We start from the raw sequence: 23,609 nt of genomic DNA on the forward strand, positions 1-23,609 counted from the left end.
AAGCTCCCTAAATTCCTTCCACCATTTTGATTTTCACATCTTGCTGCACAGCCAATGGCTGTCATGCTCCATTCCAGAGACATACAGCTTTCAATACAGGATGAAGTAATTCTTACCTGTGCCTATATATACTGGTATTTTATTAATTTAGTGTTGCATTTTAGAATCCATTTGGGAGAGCTTAGTAGATATAAATACAAGATCGCTTTAAACAGCTCATGAAGCTAGCAGCACCACTCACATCTGAAAGATAGTTATGCTTAGTAGTTTGTTGCAACCTAATAATAACTAACCTTGAGTCTCCTCCCAAGAAACTGGACCTAGGTAGTTAAATGGCAAGAAATGCATGTCTGACAGCTTTTTATCTCTGTAGAACCAAAAAGTTATTTAACTTGTGTAGAACAAAAGCCTGATGATTCCATTTGCCCTTTTAATATAATAAAACTTTTATTTCTATTGATCTTTCACCAAGACACATCCTTGCTGTCAGACAGTGATCTTGTTTGTGCCACGTATCTACCAGATAGGAGTATTTTTGTGAGTGGCATCCAAGTGTGCTTTCTTTGAACAGCAATTTTGCCTGTCACTTTCATAACACCATATGCAAGCATTCTCCCTGCAATTTATCTGTTTCCCACCTATACCTCCTTTAACTTCAGTCTCCTGTTTGTAAAAATCCTGGGATTGTTCACTATACTTTCCATACTCACAGTGGCAGTTCTGTGCACCCTTTTTGTATTCAGAAATCTGAAGATGGTATCTGTTCCTTAAACAAATTCACTATCACTGCTGGCAGCAACTACTCCAGAAGTCTGCCAGACAGAAAGTAATGTAAAATTAATCTTGCTAGGATGTATTCCTTTGAATCAACAGACAGACATCCACGCCCCAAAATGTCACTGCCATTCAAAGCCAGGATGCTGCTTTAGGGATGATTTCTGGCACTTTTGCAAAATGTTTTAGTGCTTTGGCATTTTCCCCAATCTGGTATTTTGAGTCCTTTTTCTCGGGCCTCAAAAGTGTTTCTATGCAAGCATACAGGTAAAAAGCTGAGCCACAAGAGATCTTTTACTGTAAACTGCCAGTATGTTAAGGTAAATGATTCACTCTGAATTATCAAATGGTTCCACTACACCTAAACTCTAAGGTATGTCAAAACAAGTTGCACTGAAACATTCCCTGATGCTTCAGGAAAGAAAGGGAGCATTGTTCCTTATTTAGCAGAATGAAGTCACTAGCCCCATACAGACAGGGAAAAGAAGCTTTGTGAAGAGACTGAGCACACAGTATGACTGAGCAGTGCCTTTTGCAGGCAAGAACCTTTCATATGAAGAAAAGGGGAAGGGACACCCAGTGAGGTTGCCTGGTCCAGGATGAAGGGCACTAAAGACACATTTAGGACACAGACTCTGTTCCTCGCTATGCCAATGACTTGCTGTGAATTCGATAGCCCACTTTCACTCTGCGTGCCTCAGTTTCTAGCTATAAAGCAGCTGTATTAATTTTTATGTTCCTTGTAAAATGCTTTGATAACAATAAATCTTTGACTGTTACTGAGCAAATGCACTATAGTACATTCTGCCAAGGGACAGCCACTGCTATGCAACCAAGTAATAGCCTGGCTTAAACATACAGTGAACCTCAGGCAGCGACCGAATCCTAACTGCTCAACCCCTAATCCTACATAACAGCAAATACATCCTTCCCTTGCTGATATACCTACTGCTGGCCAGGCACAAGGCTTTGGGGAAAAATTGGTAAGAATTCCTGCTAGAGCAAGCAGTTGTGTGCTAAAGTACATGTCCATGTAAATCCAGGTGTGGGAAGACCCAGCTCTGTCTTCTTATGTCTGTACTTGAGGCTTAGCAGAATTACAATGCAGCAGATGCCCAGTCTCTTGCAGACCGGAGAGGCAACCTAGCAAAGTTCAGGTGGTTCTTCAGATCCCAGCCTTTCTCACTCTGGCCAAGCTCTAAAAAAGTGTGTCTGACCATCCCGTGGCTTTATCAATGTAGAGTGGATGGAAAATACTAGTGGACTCATACCAAAACAAAGCTGATGTGAAATGCGACTTGGCCCTACTATGTGGAAAACAGCAGCATCTCTAAAGAGCTTCATGTATTTAGGGAAATCCAGGCTCTGAGGGATTTGGTACTACAGGAAGCATTTAGTTACGAGCTAGTCCTAATGGACAAGGGAGATAGGAATCAAAACAGCTCTCTTCACAGTGAATTCTATTAGCTATAAATAGCACTCATTGCAAGGAGAGGGTGAGTGCAAGTTTCTTCTGCTAAGATCACAGTAGCAGAGACATTTTTATCACAGATCATGCATGATACACCATGGGGAACAGAATGGCTGCCAGAACAAGACAGCAGCAAGTCTATACTGCCAGAAAATTACTTCAACCAGAAAAGCAAACCAAAATCAAACCCAGGTTATTTCCCATAGTAAAGATTCAGATCTCACAGGCAGGATTCCATCCAATCAGCTCGAGCCCACCAACAGATACTGCAAACCTTGAAGAGTGAGGGAGAGAGACTGTATGTGTGGCAAATACAGGAAATGCCTCCTGCAGTTGCAACTCAGCTAAGAACCTACTAGTCAAGGTAAAATATTACATGAAGCACGTGGTGAGGGGGCAGACAATGAGCCTACTAGGGAGAGAACACAGAGAACCTGCACTGCACCACTTCCCGCATGCATGCTGCTAGGGAGTAGCAGTTCTCACACAGCAAAATGTGTAGGTATTTCCCCATGTAGACAGAGCCTTATGTGGTAACTTTGTATTTCACTTTGCTGCTGTTGGCAGACCCTGATTTGAAATCAACCTCTGCTTGGGCTCTTTCTGCCATTTCACTCTCTGGAGAGGAGCCAATCTCAGGCCTGTTGTTCAACGTAATCTCAGAGGGAAAAAAATAGCTATTTCAAATGACTCATTGCACACAAGCAACGACATAATTAAGATTGCCAGAGGAAATGATCTTCCAACTTGAAAAAGAGAAGGTATACTATTGTTGAAATACAGACACATTAATGTCTTGGAACTGTCAGGCCCATTTCTGACACATTCCTGTGTGTCCCACCTGTTTTAAAAAAACTGAAAGAAGTGTGAGCACTGTCTCAAGTAAACTGCATTTCCTCAAGGAGACAGAACAAGCTGAGACCACAAGCACAGAGTCACCATAGAGGAGACCCTGCCCTCTATGGTTTCCTTGAATTATAAACTGCTGCTTTTAGCAGCTATACATTCCCATGCCACCATCCAGCTGTGGGATTGATTTAGCTGCCTCAGAACAGGGTAAGTCTCAGTAAACAGCAGGGAAACACCTTCAAGGTAGCATAGTCCGTTAATGACATTAGTGACACTGTCCACAACAATTTTGTCCAGGGACTCTCAAAGGGAAGGGAAATACTGTCCTGAACTTGCAATTTACTGGGCCCCTTTAGCAATCTGTCATTATGTTCATCGTGGAGAAAGCACCAATCTAACATGATCTGTGAAGCAGAACAGGCATTAGCTGCAGATAGGACAACTATGCTGCATTCTCCATCCCTACTCATGAGATAATGAGGCTTATGGGGTGGCTCTCGGACAGCAGGATAGACAGAGAGGGAAAAGAATGCGAAGGAATAAAATAAACTTGTCTGTAGCATCTTGGCTGTGTTGGGTAACTTCCCAGGCATGGATTATTGCAAGATAGAGACACACAATCAATATCCCTAGAGAAACTGGAGCTATACCTGGCCTCAAGGTCTCAAGCACGGGTAGGGTTGCACCCGAGATCTACACATACACCTAGGAGGTTGATAGCAACTTTCTTGTGTATGTTAATGCACAGATTTGGAAAGCACATCCTTGCATTTCAAGGTATCTAGTCACCTAAAAAGCTACCTCTCCAGAAAAGATGCTCTATGAAAAGAACAGACACTGAATCAGCAAGGCAATTCCTGCAATACTCCAGTTCACTGCTTGTGTAAAATTAAGTCTGACTTTTTATCTTGAATCTGGTTTTACACCCAAACATTAGATTTAGTAGCCACTCACTCCCAGCCTTCTAACATCAGAGGCCTTTGTTGGGATCAGACACCTTGGGAAACTCCTATTCAGGGACTTGTATAAAGAAGCTGCTGAGGTACAAAGAGATAGGGGTGGAAGTACAGTTGGTGGATCAAAACAGAAGGCACAGAATTACAGGGTTTCTCGCTCACTTCCAACTGTGTATGTGAGGTAATGCATGTCCTTGGCAAGTCACTTAACCTCACTATACCATAAATTCTGCACTTGCAAAATTGATTTTAATTTTACTTTTGTTATAATGTGAAGAGTGTGATGTGGCAGATATATGCCAAGTGGGAGACAAGAGTGAATGTTTTTATGGTGGGAGAGGGACTTTTTTCCCACAGCTGAGCAGTCAGTGGGTAAAACCAGACAGCCAAGGTGGGGCTAGCACTGAATGTAAAATTGTTCTTTGCTCCTGTTATTAATTATATATTAATATAAAGCTTACTATTAACTTATGACAGAGAAGGATCTGCAGCCCTCGAGCACAGAAGTGTAAGCTTGAGCTAAAGTAGTACCTTTGCTAGCTAAAAATGAGACTGAGATACTCTGTGGAGGAGAGGAGGTAGTATTTACACAGTTACACAGAGCAATCAAAGGAGAACTGTGGCTTGCGTGAAGCTGTGAGGCTCAAGTTTCATACCCAGTTTGTTTTCCCCATGATGACTGGTGCTGTTAAGCCCAGGGGTGATGTTAATTTTCCGTGAAGAATGGAGTATGGGGGCGGAACAGTCAGGTGGGGCCTGAGTTTTGCACAGATGAGGAACCACTAAACAACAAAAATAAGCTACGTGTTCTAAGAAAGAATAAAACACACCAAGAGACTATCCCTGCTACCAGGTGAGAAAGCAAATAGCAGCCACAATTTGGTTTCACCACAAGCACCCACAATTTTCCTTCCTTTTCAGCTTACAGACAGGAAATCATGTTCCAGCATGGTCTGCATGATGCACATCCAGGCCAGTGGCTGCCCTGGAATTTTGTACTGAGTACACAGACGGAACTAATTTTTTGTGCACCCTAAAGAGGGAAGCCAACAGCAATTTGCACTCCCCATGCTGTTACAGGATTCCCATCTCTGGAATTTCTTAGTACTTTGCACTCCTTATTTTATGACTTATTAGTCTCCATAACAGCAAAATAAGCAAATAAAGCACACTTTTCAAATTGTATTTTCCTGACCAAGATGGATTTCAGTCCCCTAGAGATTCAACCTACAGAATAAGATGGGGAAAAAAAAGACAGCCAGCCTGTTCTTTGCCAGCCTCTCCCAATAAATGTGTGTCCACAGAGCAGATTTACAGGCTTTCCAATAGCCTTCAGACATAGAGAATTCATATAATCAGAAGAGGAGTTAATTCTAGAAAATAAACTGTGCTCCATAACCTTGCTGCAGTTTGTATTATTTGCTGGCACAATACTAAAGCGCTGCGAAGAGAATAAAAACTCCAAGCTAAAACCACCAGCTGTAAACCATCCACAGATTCTTCAAAAAACTATTGCTGATTTGCAGACCCCTGGCTGAGCTTCCACCTAGTATGCCCTTCTGTTAGTAAGCAGCTCTCCCACCCTGAAATCTTGCTTATTTTTCTGCTTCTCTGTTCCTCAAAGCACTCAAAGCAGTGGGAAACAAAACAGTTCCTGAGAGATGCTGCACAAAAGCATGCTGCCTTGCCCCGGAAAGGTCTGTGGGAGACTTGGGACATGCATTTACCTCTGTGAAGCCCTCCTGAAGAATATCCAGTAAATTCCCCCTGGCCAAACAAGTGAGCATTCTCCACGAGCCCACCGATGGGCGAGGGTCTCAGAGGACACAGGGCAGATCCTCCAGCTCTGGGCACGTCGTCTTCCTCCTCCTCCCAAAGACAAAGAGTTGGAGCTCATCAGGAACCACATTCATAGTCCCATATGTGCAGCCCGTTACTGCACACAGATAGTTGAGCCAAAGTCAAGGCTTGCACTGAGCATGCTCGAGAGGGAGCTGCTGGGGGAGTAGCGGGAGAGATGTCATACGGTTCCTATAGAAACGCTTCAGCTTACAAGATACAGGCCCAGGACTGAGTTGGGGAAACATCTGAAACCTATTTCCAGCAGTCGTTCTCACACAAAACCTGCTGCGTAAAAGAGATTTTCAAACCCACCAAACACAGCAAGCCCTGTATGGCGTGGGGGCAGGGGGAAAGTCAAATAACAGCAAATAGCAGATACCTTGCTTAGCTAGAAAAGCCAAACGAAAGAGTGTAAGAGCTGCCAACTTTAACTCAGCAATTGTTCTGCAGTCTCAAAGAAACACCAGCATTGTCAGCAACCTGGTAGAGACAGGAAGCAGCAAACCAGGCCACAACATAGCTAGTAACATTTGCACAGTATTCAGCTCTGCTCTAGCTGCCCTGGCAGTGACGTCAAAAGAAGAAAAAAGACAGAAAACTTTCGAACTAGGATTAAATACAGTCCTCAGCAAATTTTCTAAATCAGTAACTTCATTTCTTTGAGAAACAAGTATCAAATATCTCCAGGCTATCTCTCAAACTTCATCTCACCTTACAGGAAATGGCGAGGAAAAAAAAAAAAGAAAAACTTCTCAGAATGGATGAAGACCCCTTCTGTCAGGACCTCTGGCTGCTGGTCCACAGAGCAACACTGCAAATACTGCCCACTGATACCAGACTCTGCCTTCAGATTTCAAAATATCTGGCCAAGCTTTTCTAAGTGAGAGACACATTTCAAAACAAACATGTTTTTCTGCCTAAGTATTGAAGCACCTGGTAGAAAAAGCAATTATGTAATTTTACCATTTTACCCTGTCACATAAGCATCTAAAATACAGAAAGACAAGCAACAGGTAATTTCCCTCTATGACCAGCCCAAGTCATTCAAAAAGGAGTCAGCTCCCACACCTTTATGACATAAGTTTTAAATTATTTATTCATGTTTGCCTTCCGTCCTTTTCATAATTCAGTGGCAATTGAGATTTTTATGTTTTCATTTATTGTGATATCACATCTGTTAAGCAAAACAACAAATTATTGTGAGGCTTTGCACAAAGTCTTGTAAGCTGGAAATACTAGTAGTTGGTACCTTGATCCAGTTTACTTCTGAGACTCAAAATGCCATTAAATAGCAATAAATATTTATCCCTATTTTTTGGTAATTCAACCAAGTAGCTTATGCCTCTGTAATTTCAATAAAATTTAATAGAAAAACTGAATAAGTTGTTTTCCTACTAGAGAGCAAGTGATGTAATTTTTAAAAAACCCAAAACCCACTAACCACAAAACACACTCTGAGTGTCTTCTGTGGACTTTATAATGCTATTCTTGACTAATAATCTCAAATAAATGTTATATTTATTATCTGGTTTTCAGTGCTACATAGTAAAAATACATTCATAGAAGACTTCCAGTATTAACAGGTAAGGATGCTGAGGTCATCTCTTCCCTATACCACTTCAATTTCTGGAACAAAAAAAAGAATTAATTCTAGATGTACTGAAGTAAAATCAAATGCACTCTGAATGCACAGAGAGGTTGCAGATGGCTGTTAGGTCTTCTCTGATTGTTTTTATAATTTGTTTGATGAATTTGATAGCAGATTAAGTATTTTATGCTCAGAATCTCTGCAAGCTCTAGATATTTACCCTTGTTCTTTGAGGAGCAGAGAAGCCAAAGGCAGGCAGTCCCTAGCCACAGGCTTTACACTGGAGACATAACCCAAATTTACAGGATTAAAAAAATTAATAAAAATAAGAATAAAGAGATAGTCTGTTCAAACAGCACAAAAATGCAAAGCACAAAGAGGATTTAAATGTAAACTTGATAAGACGATACACAGAGAACACCAGTTTGTTTATCATGGTCCACCTCAGTGGCATTCAGTAGCTGTCCTGTTGCATTACTGATAGGCAACAGTGAAGCACTTCTAACACTTGTGCTTCTTCCTGTAAGGACTACAACACATTTGGGCAACAGCAGGATACAGAGACTGCCATCAAGTCACTGCTTGCAGTGCAACCTGCATTTGTCCATATAGATTTTATGTTAAATCTTGACAGGCATCTCTAGTTTGTCAAGGATGCACACTGGCTTTGTTCAGAAGTGGGACACAGCTATGTGATCATCTAAACTCAAACCAGTTTCAAGGTCTATGTATAAACTCTCTGTGGCACCACTCCCAGTTACAACTTAGCAGTCATATCAATCCTTCAATCACAGTGTGCTCCCCAAGCCATTGCATAGCAGGACATATTACACAGTGTGATGGTGAGGGGGCTGTCAGCCAGATGGTTTGAGCAGCTGGCTTTGAATATAAACCACACATCGAGTCCTGCACTTCCCTTCAGAAACATAGTGATGGATCTATATATGTATAACAGATAAAATAGTCAAATGGGATTTTGAGAAGGGCAATTTCTCTTATGCCAATCAAATACAGTGAATGACAAAAAACCCCATGTAGTTATTAGTACCAAGAAGCATTTCTCTCACCCGTACTCCCAGTACACCTATTTCCTGCACAAATCAGAGGACCTAAAGCTAGACATGTCACCCATAGTATAGTAGTGCCATCCCTGAGAAATGCAGAAATACTATCTCAGCTGAAGATACTGGGGGAACTCTGAAGACATTGGTTTGGATTGAAGAGACTATTCAAGCCAGAAACCATATCCTGCCTGCCTTTTTAGATCAACCAAGAAAAGCTGGGACTGAGGTCTGAATTTCAGGTGGTCACTTTCAGTCCCATATCTGTGTTAACAGAGATTATACCTACTAGAACACGAACACAGAAATAGGCAGTCTTCTCATTGTACGTGCCAGGTTCAGGTAGAGACTTGTTTGTGGTATGTTTACCATCAGAGATTTTGTCACCAAAGATTTGCTTTACATAGGGTTTCTTATCTTTGAAAAAGAACTACCTCACTGTGACAATGTGAATGTCAGAGTATAGAAACTAGGCCATTTCTGATGGCTAGACTGAGAGGCAGAGCATGCTGAGCTAGGTTTCTGTTTATTGTGGTAATACAAATGCATCTTGGGTATATGTGTGTGCTGAAAATACCTTTTAAAAATTAAACACTAGTTTTCCCATCTTTGTGTTTCACTCTTAAATTTCAAGCTTCTTGTAGCAGGAATCATACGTTATCAGTTTTATAACATCATAATAGATGCTTTTGAATGTTCTTTTTGCAAGAAGCAAACAAAACTGCCTCTCATTAAAACTAATGCTTCATAACTCTCTCTGAAGGTTATTCCAAACTGAAGGGCACGGGGCAATGATATCAAAAGATGTCCACATCAACAGTTCCTGGTGTGAGTGACCTTCAAAACAAACATGTAGGATGGCAGTTTTGTTGGTGGCATTGCCCTCTCCTGGCCAGCTTCAGCATAACCCTAACCCTTGTACTTGCCCCTGTTGTTTTGAACAAGGTGCATGACAAAGCCCTATTACTGCTCCATTTCCTGTTGTGATGAGACTGTGGTGTCACAGCAGCATCACCAGTATCAACACATAAGCCTTCCTTCAAGACTTCTGTCCAAGGGTTTTAAGCACTTTATCAACATTCTCTGATTGTTTCTCTTATCAGCTCTTGAGAAAGAGAGAAAGATCAATGGCCACAGTTCAGCTCTTGCTAATAAATTTTTTGTTGGGGAAATAAAAGCAAGTGAGGCTGATTCGGAAACAAAGGCTATGAGGCTTGTGAGGCCATGACTGCAGTAATAGCAAAAAGAGCTGTTTAATGCAACTAATGCCTTTGTGTCATTGTGTGTCCCCTCCCAACTTCCCCATCAAGCATCCAAAACAGAGGTCAGACACAAAAAGGACTCCTGGAAACTCACAGAGGTTGCAGCAGGCTGTGATGTGTGTCGGGGCACCATGTCCATCAGAGTTCCCATGCTGGATGCCACAGCTTAGCTCAGGGCCAAGCAGAATGTACCAGCACACCTTTCCCCTTGAAGCCTGAGGGGAGAAGCAAACGTACTAAATACAATGGAAATGATTTTCTGAGAGGGAGAACAGACTTACCAACAAAATATCTGAATATGAAACAAATGAGGAAAGTTGCCACCTTCTTTCATTGCCTGCAGAAAATATATCTAAGGGCTACAGTCTTAGGGCAATTTACAAATTTTGTATTTTCTTCCACATATAAAGTATGTCTGGTGGACAGAATTCCCCACATGTAAAAAAGATTCCTGATTACAATGGCTTACACTGTGCATAGGATCTAATTATATCTTCCAATTTGTTGAGGGGCAATCCAAATTCAACAGAAGTCAAATATGCCAGCCAAAACTGTACTTGTCCCTAGTGTCAAATATTCAGGGTATTACTTGATTCAGTGCATTTAGCCCAGACAACAAGATTCACAAGTAATTTTAGGGAACAATTCCACATACAGACATTTATATTTAGGAATTCTCTGGCAATCCATATTTTCTTTGCTTGGTCTTCCTTTAGAAGTCTGGAGTGAAGTCTGGTGAAAGGAAAGGTGGGGGAGTTTGAAAGAGTTAACAGAACGGATAGTGGTAAGACTCCTTGAGAAACACTGAAAGACAGTAGGAATCGCTGGGTTTAATAATCATTTAAAGGTGGGCAGGAGTGTAGCCCTGAGGCAGATGGTCACTATTATCTTGGTTTCGTCATCCCGGTACATCTCTAGGGACCAAAGGTCAGGAGTAGGACAGGACAGGTAGCAGAGGCAGACCCAAGGTGATTTGCTGCATCTGCTCAGGGTGGAGGTATTTCAGAGCCGGTTTGGTAAAGCGGCACAGAGAGCGAGTGAGCAGGAAGGCCATGAGGTGTGGGGTTAAGGATCAGAGGCCTTGGGGTGGCTGTGCGGCCCCAGGTGTCTCTGGAAGCGGGGTCGGCCCGGGGCGATCGGAGCCTGGGGACCCCCAGGAGCAGGGCCGGTTGGGGGAGACCAGCTATGGGCAATGGCAGGCCCGCGGTGGGGCACTGGGGTATCGGGATCCCCCGGAGCCAGACGGTGCCGGGGGCTGAGGAGCCCCGAGGGAGGGGGTGGCACAGGGAACGCCAGGGCCCGCGTGGAGTGGGGTGCCGGGCCCGCCCCACCACGGCCCCGCGCCCTGCAGCCCTACCTGCGCCCACTCAGGCCCGGCCGCGGCGCGTCGCCGCTCACCATGGGGACGGGGGCGGGACGGAGCGGCCCCGCGCAGGCTCCGCCCGGCCGGGCTGGGCCCGCCGGCAGCCGCCGGAGGGGAGGGCCGCGACTGCGGGCCCGGGGAGCTGGCGCTCGGAGTCTGCTGGTCGCTCTCCTCTGGCGTGTTTGTCCGGTGGTGTGTACCCCCACATCGGGCCGGAGAAGGGTGAGGAACCCTCCGGCTGGGTGGCCTCCAGGCCCCGGCTCTGCAGGCCGTCACCCGGGCCTGCGTCTGCGTCCCAGGGCCCAAGCGCAGCCAGCGGGCAAAGGCCTCCCCAAAAAGTGCAAATTTCTTAATTAAAACAAAAAAAGTACATCCTTAATGTTCAAGGAACATTTGATACCTTAGCACTCATTTAACACCTAAACATAACAACCTGGGGAAACACAGGAGATACACCATTGGAAGCTTTTAATATTCAGTGCAAAATCAAGTCCTTTAGAAAGATCCTTATTGCAGAACATGTGGCTTTCACATTTTACCTAGTCAATGCCTGGTAAACAGACAAAATGGCTGTACTACTGTTCCTCTGCAAAGCATTCGATTAAGATACGCTGTACTTCAGAAACACCACCAAGTACTAGCTAGGGATGGAAGCTGGAACTCCCAGGCGCTGAGGCACTCATTAAAACATAGTTTCTACCGTAGCTCCCATTTGTTCAGAATACAAAAGGGCTGATCCACGGGTCAACAGAACTAAGTGACCTGACTGAGTCAAAGCAAGTTCTTCAGAGCCAAACCCAGTCCTACTTATGTCCATGGCAAAACTGGTTTAACTTGATGGATGTGCAAATTTACACCACTCTGGGCCCAGGAGCTTGACCTTTGTGGCTGTGCAGCTAGCTGTCTGCAGCCCCAGCTCTCCTGTTGGGTGAGGAAAAACTTCAGTACCACAGAATGTGCATGCCACTGCAATAATGGGCTGTTTTCACTGAAACTGTTTTTAAAAATGACCTATTGGAATCTGCACCTTCTAGAAAACCCCCCATCTCCTGAACTATAGTTCATATTTAATAATGTTTCTAAAAAATCCATTTTCTTCCTATGATGCAAGGAGCTTGAGTAGTTCTTTTCTAGTTCTTGTACCAGCAATTCAGTGCAAGGAGGTACATAACTGCTGCTCAGCATGAACCAGATCTGGCAGCCAAACTGAGTGCTGGAATGTCCCGTGACTCCCTAACACACTCTTGTAAGTAAATCCCGTGCCCATTCAATCCTCCTCAGTCAAAGGACATGTTTTCGTGCTGGGCATGAAGTACAGAAAGGAACTTGGAAGAGCAGAAAGAGGAATCCTTGGCACTCAAAAGGACCAGCCCTTCCAATAACATAATTATGTACCTATTATAAATGAAGGGCCTTCTATTGCAAACCCTACAACAGCCCCACTGAGGCCAGCTGGATAGCATAGGCAAAAAACCCCTTTTCAGGTAGAAAAATATACTGTATCCATTATAAAAAAGGGGCCTTCTCCTGCAAACGTTACTCTGGCCTTACAGTAGCCCTGCTGAGGTCTACTGGATAACATGGGCAAAAAGTAGAGAAAATGTTGGATTGGTCCTCAAAACACTTCCATTTTATCAAACACTGCCCATACCAGCTTTATTATTTGTAACGAGCAGGAACTCCTCCATGCTTCTTACATTTAGTTGAACCATAATATGCAAAATTTTGTATGCTTATAAAATGTACCAGGATGTCCATTTTTAAACACTGACAATAAACAGGTTGTCCCACGATCTGCATTTAGCTATGCAGACCATTATTTAGGAACAGAATGTGCCAAGCATTGATTTAGTGCCTGAAGATACTTCTTGGGAGCCCTGTTCAACTGCCAATGCTGCAACTGCCAAGTTCAGTCCAGTGGCAGAAGCCTTTTGGATAATTGCTTTACTGCATTACTAACACTATTATAAATCCATAAATAAACTCTCAAAGGTGTGTCTGGGGGGGTTAGCAGAAAACAGCACATGGTGTGCGCTCTATATTACTGGGTTTTATAACTAAAGCTGACAGTACAAAATGAGAAAAAATGGAGGAAAGGTCCAAAGCCCTCTCTAAAGTTGACCAGGATTCATTCCCTCAGGCATGCAGACAGCTGCTGTACTCTAAGGACTGTAAAACTGCCCTAAATATAGGCAGTGGCTTTTAAATGGCTGCTTTGCAGTTAAATTGAGAATTTTCCTTGTTTTGTTTACAGTCAGAGCCAAGAGCTCGCTGCTCACTTCTGTGCATGTTGGGGTAAGGATGCATATCTGTACAGCCCTTCAGTGAAAGAAGTTGTTCTGTACTTCTCCGTTAATTCTGCATTTCTGGCCTTGGTTTTAGTGTGCTGTGCATGGTTATAGAATACTGCCTTTTGAGAAAAGGGGACGCACATAGTGCGTGACTGCAGTTACACTGGCAGGTGTTGGAGGAAGATATTGCAGTAGATACTGTTAAAGGCTTCATGCCATTTCTTCACAGTATCATCCACATGTCATTCTGCACATTGCAGAAGTTTCTTGACATAAAATCCTGTGGGAACATCTCCCTTGTTCCACTATCAAATCCTGTATGCCATGTTTCCAAATCCATCTACAGAGCAGCATGCAAATGGTCCTGTGTCATAGCAGAACTTTCTCACTGCAGCTCTGAGCTGTGGTTTTAGCCTTCATCAGCCAAGGAACAGCTCTGTCTTCTCACACTTCTGAGAAGAAATTAGTTGCCAACTTCAGAGGCAACTCATCCAAGGGGAAGAGGTGTTTTTTTTCAGCAGAATCAGGTAGGAAACTACTCATCATGTGAGAATAAATATGTCTGTGTCCTCCAAAGAGAAATGCAGGTGGAAGACACAGCCTCTCTGCACTTTCAGGGAGACGATGTGTCCATGAGGTTAGCTTGCCTCTACAGCATCTTAAGTCTGTGAAATCCTTTTGCTACTGAAAGAAGAGGGGACCAACAGGCTTTTTATACCAGGGTCCCATTCTTACTGTCGTATTTCAGCCTGGGCCGGGGGAAGTTAAGGGTGGCATACTCTGTGGCATTCTGCATTTGTAAGTTCTTCACCTCTGCTGCAGAGCGCTCCCGGACTTTGGTGAACACTTGGATGTCTGCGTAATGAATGCTGTCATCCTGCTTCATGCTCTTGGGTTTACTCACAGTGGCATAGACAGGAAATTCCGGGACATCTTCATATGTTGGAACCTTTGGGGAGAAAGAGTTCTGGAAGGTCAGCTCCCTGGGATGCTGCTACACATGCCTTCCCCAGACCAGGCAGAGATGCCCTGCACGCTGACCCCAGGACCATCCAGCCCTTTGACACCTCAGGCTCAGAGAGAGATTTCATCCTACTGCTTCCACTGCACTTTAGGGAAAAAAAATGCGCCTGCATCACTGTGCAGCAAGGCACATTGTTCCCAGAGCCATTAAAGCCTATATGGGATGAGATGATTCATGGCTCTGAATAAGCTGCCCCATGTCCTCCCAACCCATCTAGCCTAGGAAGTAGTGGTCAGCTCTGTCTTCTCAATATACAGTTAGGAAAACAACTCCAGGAAGCTGTTTACCTTCCTGCCAAGCTGATGCTGTTGGCTCTCATGTCTGACATTAGTTCCTGAAAAAGAAACACCAGCAGATCAGGTTAATACAACTGTTTATTGTTCCACCTTTGAATGCAGAAATGCAGCGTCTGGTCCATGGGCTCTCCCCACTGAACGCAAATCAAATTTCCACCTCATCTGACACCCTCAACTCTAGTACTGTCTCTGAGGCCCGCCTCCAAGAAGAAAGCATGGGCTTGTTTCTTTGGAAAAAATAAGGTTTCCTAGGATGACAACATGCTATGGACCGCAATGTTCTTGGCAGAACCTAGGAGGACAGACCCAGCACAGAGAACTTCTTTGTCAGGCCTTTGGAGAAGTCACATCCAGTTTTAACTTTGTCATTTCCTTTGCTGCCTGGCAAACATATTTTGTCCAGCACGGTCCAAAGGCTACAGGACACAACTGGGCTACTTAGGGAATGCACTTTATTCTAGAGGACTGATGTCAGACGCATGTTTGCAGCTCTTCCAGGAGTTTGATGCAGCTTCTGCTGTGCTGCCACTTGAGAGTACTCGTATGTGTTTTGATGTGAGACTTTGGTATTTTAAAGATACTGCTGAAGTCCCTTCCCTCCCTCTTGCCAAGTCCCATGGCACATCACACCCCTTGCTTTAAGTTTTAAATAAATATTGCCTCTTGCTTCTACTAAGCTTCTCTTGAGGCAGTTTAGGTACAAAAGAATATGGGAGGGGACCTCAACCTCAAGGATAGGGATCCAATTCACAGTCAGTACTAATGTCAGCTAACCAGGGGTTCAGTCACTCCACCACTTCTTGTCCTCTAAAGCATTTTCACAAATCCTTACCTTGCTTTTCTTTCTTTTTCTTAAAAGGTGAAGAACAGTTCCTGAAATCAGAGAAAGATGTCAGCCCTGAGAAGCCCCAGCCTCTGCTCTCACAACATGCAAACCCAAATGCACCACCCCAGGGTACCACATCTGTGGGTAATGAGAAAGGCCCAATAAGTGCCTCAGAGAAGAGCTACTGAGACAAGGCAGAACCCGCGTGACTCTTGCAAGGGAGAAGGTCCAAAGGGGAGATGAGGAGATGTGTTTCTTTCTTCTGTGGCATACCTATGATACCCCACAGACAGCCCCCAGTCTCCTTGCCTTTCAGCCCTGCCTGGCCATCCAATATGCGTACGCATTAGAGTGAATGAGAATAGATTTCACTGTAGTTTTGCAACTGCATTTCCATAGCTGTATGATCAAAGATGTAGGATGCATCTCAATTGACATGAAACTCTTCTCTTAGGGTGAGAAGCTCTGATAGTCCCATATTCTGCACTTTGGCCCTCTTGCCCAAGGAGCAGCTCTGCATAGACTTTGTGCTAATTTAATGTTTCAAAGAGTTTTTCCTGTTCTCAGTTTTTCACTTAAAATGCAACCAAACCAAACAAGCTATGCACTTAATATAAGCCAAGCCAAACCCTAATCTCATCTGTACCTGTGTGACCGGAAAGAGACAGGCCAAATACAGCTATGTTCCAGCCATGGAATGAACAGGAGCCAAATTCATTCCAGCTGTAACAACAGAGCCAGGAGCTGAGCTCCCACAGGCTGGTACTGGCAGGGGAGTGCAGGCTGTGTGGCAGAGCAGACACGTGTCACATTCTGGGCTAGATGCATGAAGGAAATGTTGCCATTGCATCAGGCTTGGAAGGCCAGAGGAGAGCAGGTGCCAGCCCTTGTATGGCTCCTCCTGCGTATGTGTGTCTGTCTGGTGCTCACCACTGACCAACACAGCGTGCAGCTGAGAGTCTCACATGGGTCTGTGTCTCTGCTGCACCACAGGCAGCAGCTGACAGTGGGCAGCTAGCGCTTTTAATGGGGCTGCAGAGTTACCAGATGGTTCCCAAGAAACATTTTATGGACCACATATTGTGCATTTGCCAGACAGTCCTGCCACGGGTGGGAACAATGCAGTGCCTGAGGCAGAGCTCTGCCTATGCTGGTTTTTAGAGGCGGTTTCACTGGACGGGTGAGCAGGACAGTGTGTGCACTAATGCCTTTGGCACTCTAATAACAAAACAAAAATACCATGAATGAGGGCAAAGAACTTGGGAGACCTTCAAAATGGTCACTAATGATTAACCAGACTTGCTAGACTTGGGAAGTCGAAGGCAGCTGTGGGGAAGGCAGGGTGGCCATGTACCTTTGCAAAAGGATCCAACACTGCTTCTTATGTCTCTGTTGTGTGCTGCCCCACAGGCACCTCTAGTCTTTGACAGACAAAATTGGGGGAGCTGCCCCCAGGAGTTAGGAGCCTAGGTCAAGGCAGCATTGCATTGTCTTGTGGTGGTTCTCACTTGGCTCTTGCAGCTTCCTCCTCCACTATATGAGCTTGTGGCGTCTCCAGGGCCCTCTTTGCCAAGGCTTGTGTGCTAGAGCACTTTGCTTCTTTACAGCATTCAGGCAGGTCATGCAATATAATTAAAATAGCACCATTTGAAGCAAAATCAGCAGGGTCCCTATCCTCTTTTCTGGGGCGTAGGTTACAGTATCAGCTTTCCAAGCTGCTCTTGATTGTTTTTGTTGCCTTCCTTTGTAGAGAGAGCAGTAGCAGCCAGTGTGTAGGCTGCAGCTATTCTAAGGCTGTCTGCAGGCTAATCACAGACAGGCAGGAGCTGGCACCTCCCATCCTCAGATCTGCGGTAATTAGAATGGATGTGGCAAGGGAAACAGGAGCAAGGCAAACCTCTCCTCTCAAAACCAGGTCAAACATGTTGTAACTATCTTGCAGCCTGAGAAAAGCACATTGTCTTCTACATGACAGCACACATGTCCCTGCTCCTATATTGCTTCTTCCCCTTTCCCCATGTCACTGCCAATCTGATTTCTGCATTACACAAGCCTGCTTCCCAGTGGGTCCTGAATTTTGGCATCTTTTGCTGTCCATGCACAGCGGAGACCCTGAGTGCTAAACCAAGTGGTGAGAATACCTGGGGCCTGCCCTCCACAGGGCCATACTTGCAGAATTACCCATACCTGAGGGCACACTTTCCTCCCTCAGTAACTTTCTTCTATTAATAAATTTGCTGTAATGTTTTTTCTTTAAAGACTTCAGGAACCTTCTCAGTCTCTTGCTCTTTGCTCTATCTCTCTTAGGGCCCATTCTTTGGTAGTGATCATAACAAGGATCTTCCATCCAGGAGAAGGTGGGTGCCTACCTCCCCAGAGCCCTTTTTTAAGTCTCAGCTTTACTTAGGAAACTCACCTCTTTGCTGACAGAGCTGTGGTGCTGAGAAAATATACAGAAATAAAAGCAGTATAGGTGCTTGGAAATACCTGAACTAAAATTAAGTACCATTCTTTTTCTCTCTGCCACCAAGGAAAAGATATGAATCATGCAAACTTCTGCAGTGGTGCTTCAGTGCACCAGTCTGCTCTTGATTGTGGTCCCAAGCCCATGTTACCAACAGCACATTCCCACTTGCCTTTCTCTCTCCTTGCTCAGAGCCTGTTTGAATAGCCCATGCAGCACAGGGACAGCCTGGGAGAATGAGGCACTTCTTCACCCATGCGTTTCCATGTGCAGGACAGGGAATGATGCTCCTAGGGAGAGAGCTCTGCTTTCTCCTTGCTGCACAGTCTATGCAGCAGATGCTAGCGCTTGAGTCCCACAGGGGTGCTGAGGTCAAAAGGGTCTTTGGCCAAAGCTTTGCCCTCTGCTGCAGGAATCTGCTAGAAGGTAGTAGTGACACCACCAGCAGAAATATCATCCCAGCTTCTTACTTTCCATGCAGCCTCTGGAAAAAATCCTGTGGGACACAGGAGTTCTCGTCCAGTAGCCTTGGGGTAGCAGAATCAGATATCGCCCCAGAGGAGCCAGCCTGCCACCATGTTGTTCCCCAAATGGAACAGAAAGCTGCTCTCCTGCCTAGCCCTGCGTAGATGAATGACCTTCAGATTCTAGTTTATACTTCCTTTTGGAGGCAGAAGTGTTTGTGCATGGCCTGGCACTGTCTGGACATGAAAGTGCCACCACAGCATATGCCGTAATGGTGTTGTTTGTACTCCGGAGTCTCTGGCTTTGCCAGTCCGTGATGTGGCATGGCTCTCCCTGCCACACAGCATCAGTAGTGTGCTTGGCAACTCCAGCTCTGCTCAAGCAAACCAGCCTGTGCTCCAGGCATTCCTTGATCAGGCCCTTCTCTGCTGTAATAATGAAGCTGATGCCCTGGGTGCCTCATGAGACTTTTGGTGGGGGACATGTCAAGAACCAGCCTTCCACCTCCCACCTACACCTTCTGTTCCTAAATCCCAAACTCCTCTGCCGTCCAGCTCAGGGGTCAGGTTGGAAGGATCTCCGTGTACTGAACCTCCTTCTCTGCTTCAGCCACTAGGTGATGCCGTGCCTCTTGTAATTAGTAGAAAAAACCGCCAATGAATTCCCAATACTGTTAACAAATGCAGTGTTGTAGAGAATGTCCTCAGAGCTTCATCTGATAGTCATGCCTCTCCCCCTTGTACCATGCTCAGAGCTGAAAATATTTCCACTTGGCACCGAATGGTGCTCCACTGTGCCCTTTTTCTGTAAGCAGGAGGTCCAGGGCACAACATGAGCTGGGAGGGATTAAACTGTCATCCTCCCTCCCAGGGAGAAAGAGCAACATCATCTGAAAAATGTGGCCAGGTTTTCCCAAGCGCAAATAAAACCCAGACAGACACAGGCAGGGAGAGGGGCTGGAGGAACTGAGAGCAAGATGGGGTAGCTGACCCACAGGCCCTTAGTGCCAGCACTGCCCCAGGTGCGCCTCCCTGCAGTATGCCAAAGGGACACCTTACAGTGTCTACCTGGCTGGAGACCACTGGGACAGGGACAGAGATTTTAACTAGATCCTTCCTAGAACTGAGCTATTCTCAGCTGCTGGCATGGCTGTGGGAACCCAAGCTGCCAGTCCCAGGAGGTGCCACAGCCTATCTGGGCTGAGAGATGTGAACAACAAAGCCCCTTTGCTTCCCCCTCTCCTGCCTTTGGCAGGCAGGGGCTGCCCCAGCCTCCCGTCCTCGCCCCAGCACCTGCACAGCAGTGACCCAGTGCCCCTGCTCACTTGCTCTCAGTTTCTGTGTGAGCTGGTCATGTACAGGGCTGAGAGCCAGGCAGGAGCCCAGGCAAACCCAGCACAAGGAGGCAAAGCTTGCAAAGTCCACCTAAACTTCAGCTCAGGCTGCCCGGAACTTTGCCTGCCATCCCCATACCTGGCGGATGCTGTACTCACCATGGTCGCCCGCAGCTGCAGAGATTGCCCATGTCGCTCCTTCTTCCATGAAGCAGGAGGGTTTTCTGGACAGGGAGAACTTGTATTTCCTGGTTCCTGCTCGGCCCCTGGCTATTCCAAGGGAGTGTCTGGCAGTGTCAGATTTCTCTCCATCGCTGCAGTGACGCTTTGCTGGGCCCGTGCATGCCATCTACTGGAGGGCTTGCCCAAGGCTCTTCATGCCCCCAGGGCCTGCACTCACCTCTTACTACCCAGGGAAGAGAGGGCAAGGTAGCAGCATGCCTCCAGGCTTTAGCCCTGGGGCTAAAATTCTGCTTTATGATTTGTACAGTGGATGTCCCTCTGCTATCCCTCTCTCCCACCAGCTCCATCCTGCTGATGCCAGCAATGATGCAAAAGAGGACGGAGGAGGGACTTCAAATGTTCCTGAACAAAAGGAAGATCATCAGGGTGAGAGCTCTCAGTGCTCTTCCTGCTGTTCATCATTGCATCTCAAGCAGGATGTCAGAAAATGTGTGGCATGGGCTGGCATCATCTGGAAAAGAGAGTGTTTCTTCTTGGGAGGGAGGTGATGCCCCAGCAAAGGTGAGAGCAGGCTTGCAGGTCTATTTTCAGATGAGCCTTAGGGCTGCTGCTTCTGTTGCAGGCAGAAAGGCATGTCAAACCTCAGGGACATTACTGGGAATTCATTTTTTTTAAAGCTACCTCGATGAAAGTGTACAGACTTGTGCTTTTGAGAACGACAGAATTCCATGAAGGAGCTCTCATCATTAAGGACCTGCAATACAACAATTAGGCTCACTCCTCAGCATGTCAAACAGGAACATTAATGTGCATTTTACCTCTCTACTCCTGTTGAGAGCCCTTCAGACTGTGGCTGGTCATTCCTGGACTGAACAACAGATTGCTGATCTCTGGCAGCTCTAAAAGAGCTGATACTCAATACTGAAAGATACCATGTTAATGTAGTCCTTGAGCAGAAATTGTGTTCCACAGCTTTGATTTGCCAGCCAGCCCCAGTTCTGTGCAGGCCTGAATGCCTCATGGGACATGCTGACAAGTGGATAAGTTTTAACTCACCCTTCTGGATGTCTATCTCAGGAACTGGCCCTAGTCCCCTACTCCAGCTGCACCTATGCTCTCAGACGGGTTCACAGCATCCTTTATCATCTGGCCAGGTGCAGATCAAAGTTTGTGCCTGTCCAGAAGTGGCAGGAAGAGAAGGGTTCTGTTTTGGAAGACTCACAGGGCACAGCTGCTCTCTTAGCTGAATCCTGGATGTGCGTCACTATGACCTGCAGAGTCTAAGTCTTGCTCCAAAACTGCTCCTCAGCACGTGGCTGGAGAAATTACACAGCTCAGCCTACACCACAGCACCTCAGGGAGAATTTAGGACTGGATTTATGCAGGCAGATGGAATTCAATCCTGGTCCCAGCTGGACCATGTTCTTAGAGTCCTGTGAAGACTGGGTGGTCTCTGGAGATTGTCTCTGATTGGGAAGTTGCCAACTGTGTGTCTCTGGCTTTGCCACAGACACTGTTGATTTAGTGAGCCAGTGCCTGTTTTGATTTCTGGGATAACTTGAGCTTTGTTGCTTTGTGGAGAAGGGGAAAAAAAAGCTGGGAGCCTGTTCCCATCAGCCCCTTTCACAAATACTGGAGCTGCTGGTTTGAGCTCCACCAGAGAAACAGAAAGGCAGCAAAAACATTAGCAGACCTGGGGAGCATTTGGCTGCCACTCTGCATTCTCTCCTTAGGCTGTGTCTGCAGGGATGAAAGAGAGCATGGCTTCCAGCGCTCCTGCTCAGCAAACCGATCAGGCTATTTTGTGCAAAGCCTGCCAGGGTGCTGACGAACAGCCCGGTGGCTGACACCAGGCAGTGCCAGTCCATCTCACTGCATCACTGCTTGGGACAGCTGTTTTCATGCACTCAGGGACATCGTCTGGGTAACAAGCTGTGCGACTGGCACAGGATGAGCCTGGAAGTGCCCAGCAGTAGGGAATGAACTTGTTGGAGTGCAAAGACAGGGCTAATAAAAGCCAGAGGGGGAACAGAACTGTGTAATGACTACTAATGCTGTGCATTTCTGTTGCAATAGTGTTAAGGTACCTCAGACACTGAGGGACTGGGATCACACTGTGATAGTTGTGGTACAGGCACACAGCAACCTGGCATTGTCTTTAAAAAATTAAGGAAAGCGAGTTCTGAACTGTTTGAGGCACTTTTATCTTGGAATCCAGTCCCTGTGCAGTCCCAGGCCTGTCCACATGCTGTTTTCAGCCCGCATTGTTTCAGCAACCCACAGCCCTTGTGTTGCAGAGTCAGATGGCATATCATTCTCTAGCATGTGCCATGGCTGCATTATGTGTGTATGTGCAGTCCTTCAGCCAGGCGCCCTCTGCCCAGCTTGCAGGTCATACATCAGCCATCCTCCCTATCCCCAGTCCAGTTTACCCTAGTGACAGGAGGCCCGCAGCGAGTGAGGGGACCATCGATCCTTCTTACCAGCACAGAAGATGGCAGATCAGAGACAAAGAAAAGCCTTTTATAGCTGCTGCTCTGAAGCAGCTGTGAGTATGAGGAATCCTTTTATGACAGGCCACTAAGAAAATTATGGCCACGCCTATACCCACACACAGACACAGGTCTCTGCCTTCACCAAAAGGATATGGCCTCGGGAACTCAGCCCTCCTGGGACTTGGGATTTGGGTGGGTGCTGCAGTGTATGGGATCCAGTATCTATCTGGTGCAGTGCTTGAGGCTGGTATGGCATGCATTGAGAGACAGAGAGAGGCTTCTACACAGGGGAGCAGTTAAGGACTGGGCTGTTCCTGCCCTTACAAGCAGCTGCTTCAGATGATTGAAAGTCACTAGCCCAGGATTATCTCTGGAATTATTATTAATGACTTAGACAAAGCCTGTTGTAAAGGTGATTTTTATTTTGACAGTGTCTGAAGTACTTACTGGTAGCACATTATCTGGTCCTACTTCATAACTAAGGGCCTCCCTTGGCAGTACAGACTGTGAGTGTGAGTATCTGATCTGCACCACGGAGGGATGAAGGCTTAGCCATCCTCCCACTTGCTCTCATGAGGCTGGCAGGCAGGGCTGCTCTTAATTTGACTCTGATCCTCATTGCTGGCAGGGGCCCTGAGAAGTAGAAAATAGATGCACAGTGATTCACTCTGGTCTGGATCCCATTTTGCCTGGCAAGGGTGAAAGATCAGCCTTATACCAGTGTTCCAGCAACTGAGGAGGTACGCTGCATGGGATAGACTCCTGAGCAGGGCATTTCTGGCCCTATGTATTCATGGAGGCAGAGCACAGAAGTCTGCAGGTCACATCACAGCAGGAAGAGGCAGAAGTTCTGTACACAGGGACTTTGGAACCTCTTCTCTCCTCTGTGGGAGGGCTGCACTGAGGCAGGTCAGGGACCCCCCATATTTGGCCAGTGACACAGCATTTTGACTGCTTTAATTGGCTCTGACAAGACAAGGATTTCAACTGGCAGCTGCTGAGCCCTCAGGGCCATCTGAGGCAGCAGCTGCCACTGACAGTAGCACACACAATCCCTGGCCCAACA

At 46.0% G+C, this 23,609-nt stretch overlaps 2 protein-coding genes across 4 annotated transcripts in view; both read right to left on the reverse strand.

Moving 5' to 3' along the window:
* DIXDC1 (DIX domain containing 1) overlaps positions 1–11,191 on the reverse strand; it is a 44,935-nt gene extending 33,744 nt beyond the window's left edge. For 2 of the 3 annotated variants that reach the window (XM_033005553.2, XM_033005551.2), the window contains exon 1: positions 5,778–6,016. In XM_033005553.2, the coding sequence (XP_032861444.1) occupies positions 5,778–5,837 (60 nt within the window). In that variant the 5' untranslated portion in view covers positions 5,838–6,016. Of the gene's footprint in view, positions 1–5,777; positions 6,017–9,897; positions 10,019–11,160 lie in introns of those variants that run through there. The other variant, XM_042800597.1, reaches the window with a different exon arrangement.
* Positions 11,192–11,617: 426 nt separating this feature from the next.
* Positions 11,618–20,155, reverse strand: CUNH11orf52 (chromosome unknown C11orf52 homolog). The gene is made up of 4 exons (XM_009967936.3): positions 20,025–20,155; positions 15,610–15,650; positions 14,769–14,815; positions 11,618–14,406 (listed from the first exon to the last, which is right to left on the reverse strand). Exons 1-4 carry the CDS (start codon positions 20,054–20,056, stop codon positions 14,170–14,172), a joined length of 357 nt encoding a protein of 118 aa, XP_009966238.1. The 5' UTR covers positions 20,057–20,155; the 3' UTR covers positions 11,618–14,169.
* Positions 20,156–23,609: the final 3,454 nt, after the last annotated feature.

This window comes from Tyto alba, unplaced genomic scaffold (assembly GCF_018691265.1).
Source record: "Tyto alba isolate M040663 unplaced genomic scaffold, T.alba_DEE_v4.0 Super-Scaffold_32, whole genome shotgun sequence".
In the NCBI taxonomy this organism is placed as follows: domain Eukaryota; kingdom Metazoa; phylum Chordata; class Aves; order Strigiformes; family Tytonidae; genus Tyto; species Tyto alba.

Coding starts and splice junctions, on each gene's coding strand:
- CUNH11orf52 (XM_009967936.3), bottom strand. CDS start 20,056: ATGGGCAATCTCTGCAGCTGCGGGCGACCATG. Junction 15,651..20,024: donor TGCAGCTGCGGGCGACCATG/GTGAGTACAGCA, acceptor CTCTGATTTCAG/GAACTGTTCTTCACCTTTTA. Junction 14,407..14,768: donor AGCATCAGCTTGGCAGGAAG/GTAAACAGCTTC, acceptor TTCTCCCCAAAG/GTTCCAACATATGAAGATGT.